The 6,499-nt window shown below is 56.2% G+C and overlaps 1 protein-coding gene across 1 annotated transcript; it reads left to right on the top strand.

Moving 5' to 3' along the window:
• The first annotated feature begins 711 nt into the window (after positions 1–711).
• LOC142027842 (uncharacterized) lies at positions 712–6,120 on the top strand. Its single transcript, XM_075022043.1, has 7 exons — positions 712–895; positions 1,361–1,432; positions 1,798–1,905; positions 3,090–3,197; positions 3,759–3,827; positions 4,524–4,668; positions 5,678–6,120. Exons 1-7 carry the CDS (start codon positions 802–804, stop codon positions 6,105–6,107), a joined length of 1,026 nt encoding a protein of 341 aa, XP_074878144.1. The 5' UTR covers positions 712–801; the 3' UTR covers positions 6,108–6,120.
• The last annotated feature ends 379 nt before the right edge of the window (positions 6,121–6,499 follow it).

Below are 6,499 nucleotides of genomic sequence, written 5' to 3' on the forward strand. Positions count from 1 at the left end.
AGCAGCGGCAGCAGCAGCAGCAGCAGCAGCGGCGGCATGGTGCAGGCGTGGGGGGCCATGACCCCCGCCTGCCTCCTTATCCTCTTTGTGGTGTCCCTGCAAGCCTGGGATGTCGGGGCTGCTCCGTGGCAAGCGCGGGGATTAGGTAGGTGGGCAGGCGAGGGCCAGCACCCAGCGCTGGCAGCGTGGCGCAGCACCCACCACACCTCGGGGTGACAGCGGGGCTGGGGTCGTGGTGTGGCAGGGCTGTGAGAGCAGCGGGGCCGGGCTGGGCCGGATGAGCCGCGGCCAGCTTCATGGGCAGCGGGAGGTAGATGTCCCGTGGGGAGGTGCAGGGGGCTGCAGCCGCTGCAGAGGCATTTTCCAGGTGAACGGTGGGGCCGAGAGCAGCACTGCGGGGTGAGGAACCATCCCCAGAGCCGGCCCTGTGCTGCCCTGCCCCAGAGCAGCCTTCCCCTGGCCTGCATGTCGGGGCCAGAGCAGCACCGCAGGGGCCAGGTAGTAGCCTGCAGGGGCACTTCTTCCCCGCGCTGGTCACAGCTGTGCCCCGGGCCCTGGCTCTGCCGCTCCCTGGCTGAATCCTGACTTTCAGCCTCAGGGATGTCCGTCCTTGGGAGATGTCTGCTCAGAAAAACAGGAGCATTCCTGCTCTAGCCCGGCAGTGCTCTCCTTGGGTGAACCCAGGTCCCCCAGGCCCTCTGCAGCTTTGGAAACCTCCACCCATGTCTGGGTCCCACGTCATTACCTGACCCCCCTCCAGTGACTGCAGGTCACTGAGAAAGAGGTAGATCACAGCCTCTAATGGAAACGTGCTTGATTACAGCTGTGCCTGTAGCCGATGGCCACCCGACTGCTCAGCCGGATCTTGTCCGGGAGCCTCAGGGCAACCCCACAGGTATGTCAGTTGAATGAGCGGGCATTTAGGTTTTAATATTTGTTCATATGAAATTTAAGTTAGTATTTTCTTGGCTGATGCTTAGACATGCAGAAGAGCAGAGAGGGAATGGGTCAGGCTCAGTGATGTGGCCTGGGGCGCTCTGCCTTGCAAAACATTCTTTCCCAGCCTTTTTGACCCTGCGCTGCTTCCAGTGCCTGCTGCAAAGCCATTGGGCTTGTTGGGGTTGAGTTTAGAGCTGGTGTGGGCTCCAGGGAGTCCTTTCTGCCGGCAGCTCTGTACATGGTTTGTTTTAAACTGGCATGTTCCAGGCACCCAGTAACGGTCTGCACAGTGCTCCTGAGTGGCAGGGAGAGACGAGTGCCATGGAGCAACCCTGTGTGTGAACTGCATTCATTGCCGTTCACATCTGAAGAAGTCTATTGAAATATTTCACAGGAGCTTCTCTGTTCTGTTTGTTTACAGACGTGGCTGGACGCAATGGCTATCCAGCTTCCCAGCCGGGTTCCAGGGCTGACGCGCAGGGAGATCGCACGGGTACGTCATGGCTTTTTACTTGCTTTGAGAGCTGCCAGCTCAAAGCCCAAATGTGAGCAAGATGTCTCTTGCAGGTGTGGGAATATAGGCCTGCATCGTGTGTGCCATGTTGTTCTGTGATCCCCTTACATGTTCTGCTATTCAGTATGACAGTGTATATCACAATGTATGATGGGAGCTTCTCGTGGGTGTTTGGTTGCAGATGTGGGTACAGGGAGGGCTCTTCCAGCTTCTCGGCTGGGTCCTGCGCTGGAGCTCACCTGGCATCCTAGGGGTGAGTAGTCAGTCCTGACTGACTTCACAGACTAAGTGCTCGTTTTCAGTATGTTATTCTTGAGAAATTTAACTTTATACTTTCTGTTAAGGTCCTCAAAGAGCAAAGTATAAAGCTAAAGCTGAAATAGGAAGATCTTCCCAGCGGTCACCAGAAGTCCTAAAGGAAATCCTGAAGGAACTGGACAAAGCAGCACGTGGTGGGTATAACCAGAAGTCTTGGGAAGCTGAGGTTTCAGATGCATGTATGGACATGAATCCTGTGCAGCAGGAAGGGATCGATCAGAGCCGCACTGCACTGACACTCAAATTTCACACCTTGCAGGTGCTGGTGAGCTGTAGAGATGGTGCAGAGTCTCTGCTGCCAGTTGTGGTTCAACTGAGCCCCAGGGACGGCTGCTGCCCCAGTTACAGCGTTACTGGCCAGAGCTGTTCTGGGCAGACGTTGGTATCCAGCTGGCAGGAACTGACAGTGCTCACACCTTGAGTGTGTGAGGGACTTGGCTGAGGAGCCGATTCCTGATAAGCCATGAGAGGGCCAGCACCCTGCCAGTCACTGGCAGGGAGAGTGCCCTTGGCCAGTGGACAGGATGCGCCGGGAGCTTGGGGTCACTGAGACCAGCAGACTTTGCCTGGGCTGCAGGCATCCCCTGGGCAGGATGGGAGCACCCCGGCTTCGCAGCCTGGTCTAACCCCATTGTTCTCCTTGATGTCTGAGGACTCTCGGTGACACCTCGGGGTCAGGGACAGGCGAAAGCTGGACACCCAGCTGAAGGCCCGACACCTAACTTGAAGGCAGCTAAAATGAAGGGCTGTGAATTCGGTGTCGGGTGGTCTGCCTGTCTGTTTCTAGTTGTGGTTGTGGTTTTCCTCTTGTTTTGGGGGACTGTGGGCTCTTCACTGCCACTTGTGAAAGTGCCCAGAATATGCTTGCAAGAGCTTGCGGTTCAGTCCACTATGCGTGTCTGTTACCCTTACCATGTGGTGGAGTTGGTATGATGGGAAGTGCTTCTCAGAAGGACTCTTTCCCCACCTGAACTGGCCACAGCATCTTCCTGTCTCCTCTGAGGGAAGTAATTTACCATCATCTTGCAGTTTGCCAAAAATGCACCAAGTGGAATGTGAACAAGATCACATGCAATCTCCTAGTCTCTTAGCAGGTCAGGATTTGCTGTCTCCTGGTAAACTGGAAAGTGTCTAGCACTTAAATTTTTCTCCATGAATGACACATCGTTTGGACTAGTGACTAGGTGCACCCCCAAATGCCCAGGCTTTGTTTCTAAGCGTTATTAATGTATTTTGAGAAGTATTGCCTCCTGAAGATACCACGTTCCTGATGAGGAACGGTTACTTCTAATTAAAGTGAGCCACTTTCTTTCTAAAGAGATGGACCGTGAGACTGTGGAGAAGGAGGCGTTTCAGGAAGGAGATAGTCACGCAGTGCCAGTCTCTGACGAAAAAACAGGGGCAATTCAATCAACAGGCGTGCCAGGTAATTGCTGTCCTTCAGTCATCCAGTGTCATGAATCAAAATCATTGTGTGTCTGCAGCCTCTTCCCCTGGTGCCCGCTACTGCACATCTTGTCAGCAGCCAAACTATTATTAGTACAGAGCGAGTGTTCTAAAAGAAGCCAGCAACGGCTCTCTGAGGATGACTGTCATCTCTGGGGTGTGGAGGTTACTGCCATCAGTGTGCCAGAGAGACACTCACTCGTAACCCTCTGTGTGGATGCAGTGAGATGCTCACCTCCCACCACACCCTGTTCACAGGAATTTGAGAACTTTACCGTTTTGGGGGTGAGGCCATCTGAACCACCCACAGCAGACGATGGGAAATACGACTCTTAATGGAATGTGCCTCCTGCAATACCTGCATCCCAGAGCTTGCCCTGAGTCCCCCTAAGCACAACAGAGGGGGATCCCTCCTGTGAACTGAGGTCCAAAGGGATTCACTGGCGGATGGGGCATGGGCTTAGAGGGAACCTGTGCCACCCTCCTGCATCTTCTGTGCCTGAGCCATGCTGAGGCTTTACCTTTCTCTGATTCTTGGCAGTGGCAGTGCTGTCCAGCCCTGGAGAAGCCCACCACGCCAGGAGATATGAATTTTCTCCGAAGAGTGCAGGTAATTAGCAGTCTTGCAGGGGGCCATAAGGGGAAGACAAGTCCTGAAACCTGGGGGCATGCAAGCAGTGCCCACGCTGGAGGAAAGGCGAAGAGGGAGAGAGCGAGGTTCAGGTGTCTCCTGAGAGGGCCTGACTCCATCCCCTCAGGGTGTGGGTGATGGGCTGGGGAGAGAGCTGGGGGTGGCACTCCCTGATGCAGGGATGGGTTTTGTCTGTGTCGCTCAAAGGAACGATTGGTCAAACAGCTGCGCTCCCCCACATGCTCTCCATCTGGCCTCATGAGTTCTGTTCAGTGGGACAACTTGTCCCAAAGGGTCAGAGAGAGCCTCCAGGCAGCAGCACTAGCAAGCCTTGGGGAGTGAAAGTGGGTGAGCGCAAAAGAAATTGTGTGCAAACGTGAAGGGTGGCCAAGAAGGGGGAGCAAACCTGTGACACTGGGAAAACTGGATTACAGCCGTACCACAGTGTGAGCAAAGCTCTGAGGAGAAAGAGAGGCTCCAGAGTGCATTGATTTGCAATGGCTTTGGGAGTTTCCTTTGCTTCTACTGAAACCAAGGAAACATTGCAGCCCCAGCATGTTTGCTGGTGCAGAGATGCTAACAAAGTGAGAAAGAACATTTCCTGGCAATGTCAGACCTCCTGTGAGATTACCAGTAGCGTGCAGGACACACTAATGCACAGAATTGTTCCTGCAGGTGTGGATGACAAGAGAAACACAAATGCTGTGGATCCTCAAGATTTCCGGTACTACTGCATAGAAGGCGCCGTGGCGGTCCTGGGCTCCGTGCTGTTTGGGATGATACTGTGTTGTGTGATCTGTCTGTGGAGGAAGAGACGACGGTGAGTTGTTGGGAGTTTTTTTTGCCAAACTTCTGTATTAGATGGCTGCTATTAGCCATGAAACATTTAGAGGTAGGGTATTGTGGAGTGCCGAGACAGTTACTGGCCAAACTCTACTGAGATTTCTGCTGTAAGATGTTTTAACTGGCCTCTCAATTCATGGGCACTCTTTTGTGAAACGCCTTCCTCCTGTGGCAAGTGTTAGTTAAAAGTGACCCTGCCTCGACAAGAGCAGACCCAGCAACAGACGTAGGATGAGCAAGGTCAGGAAGAAAAACGAGGGATGACATTGCCATAGAAAGTGAGAAGCGCAATAGTGACATCTTTCTGCCAGTGAACCTGCCAGCAGAAATCACCCTGTTAGGTGATGCCGTAAATCCCAGAGGTTCACCTCGACCAGGGTGTCCCAGCAACTGAGACCGTGGTGAGGAGCCTTCCCAGCTCTCGGCCTTGCTTTGGAGAAAGAGTCAGCCTGTCCCATCTGCACGTGAGCCCTGCCAGCATGTGTGTTCTCAGCACAGGCAGGGTTTTTTTCTGTGCAGGGGTACGTATCTCTTTGGATACGTATTCTGAAGAGAGGATGGAGAGCATCTCGCTGAACAGAGAGCCGAGGCTGTGCCCTTGTCTGGTCAGGGACAGGCAGGGGAGCCGAGTGCTGGTCTCTGCCAGGCACGCTGAGAAAGGAGAACAGGAGGCTCTCCTGGCCCTGCAGCGCTGTGCCCAGCTTTGGTCCCCTCGGTCTGTCGCGGGCAGGTCTCCTTCCAGGCACGTGCAGAGCAGGCAGGTCAGGATGGTCAGGGCCGAGAGGAGACGAGCCGTGGGCAGGCGAGCAGAGCCCCAGACGAGGGGTGCGGGGTGCCCCGTTTTCTGCACGGAGCTCTCCACGCCCACAGCTCCCACGCGCAGCCAGGCATCCGCACCCCGTGAGGCGCCCAGTGCTGCCCCGCACCCTCACACCCGCCCGGCCCCACAGCCGCGGTGGGGCCTCAGCAGCCTCCTCTCTCCGCAGGCGCCTCTCCGCAGCTTCGCGAGCCTGGTCCGACACCAGCAGCTGCTCCTCGGGCCTGGACAGCCGGAGCAGCCGCTGCAGCACCCCGGAGAGCTGGACCCGACAGCAAGAGCCATCACCTGTGCCTGCAAAACCGGCCCCCCTGCCACAGAGCAGCAGGGAACGGGCCTCCGCCAGCCCGGACAGCCGCCCGGCCCGCCCGCCTCCACCCCGGCCCTCATGGCTGTCCAACTCAGCCAGCCGGCTGTTGCGGGACCAGCCCAGCGACCTCGAGCCCCCAGAGGAATTGAAGCCACCCGCCCGCGCCCCAAGCCCATCGCGCCGGCCCTCCTGCAAGGGCCTGAGCCAGCCCCACCAGGGTATGGGTTTGGGCTACAATGACAGACTCCTGACGGACAGCTTCAGGGATCGACCATTCGTGTCCGAGTAATGGCACAGCAATAAATACAGATCAGTAGCACAGTTGTCCAGGTCGTAATGGCAGCAGACCCAGGGATTCACCAATCCTGGGCCGAACTTCGCATCGGGGCACACAGGGACCTGGATGCCCACGGTGTCAGCAGGCAGGGAGCTGGGCATGGGACCCACCAACAGGCTGGGGGAGCCCAGCTTCCCTGGTGGGACTGTCCTGCTAAATTCTGAGCCACAGAGGCACCAAAGGGGCTCGTTAACAGGTCACCATCCCCACCTCTGCTCCCTGTGCCAGCTTTGTCCTGGAGTGCACAGGACAGGGGTACTGTGTAGGGCAATACCAGCCCCAGCCCCTCCATTGCGTGCGCGCCAAATACACCACATAAGGCAAAGCCAGAAATAAAACACAGA

Source organism: Buteo buteo, unplaced genomic scaffold (genome assembly GCF_964188355.1).
Source record: "Buteo buteo unplaced genomic scaffold, bButBut1.hap1.1 HAP1_SCAFFOLD_62, whole genome shotgun sequence".
Classification (NCBI taxonomy): Eukaryota; Metazoa; Chordata; class Aves; order Accipitriformes; family Accipitridae; genus Buteo; species Buteo buteo.

Bases quoted from the DNA above. Each gene is read 5' to 3' on its own strand.
- LOC142027842 (XM_075022043.1), top strand. From the start codon at position 802: ATGGAAACGTGCTTGATTACAGCTGTGCCTGTAGCCGATGGCCACCCG. The intron at 1,906-3,089 runs GTGGGTATAACC...TTCTTTCTAAAG, and splicing joins ACTGGACAAAGCAGCACGTG to AGATGGACCGTGAGACTGTG. The intron at 3,198-3,758 runs GTAATTGCTGTC...GATTCTTGGCAG, and splicing joins TCAATCAACAGGCGTGCCAG to TGGCAGTGCTGTCCAGCCCT.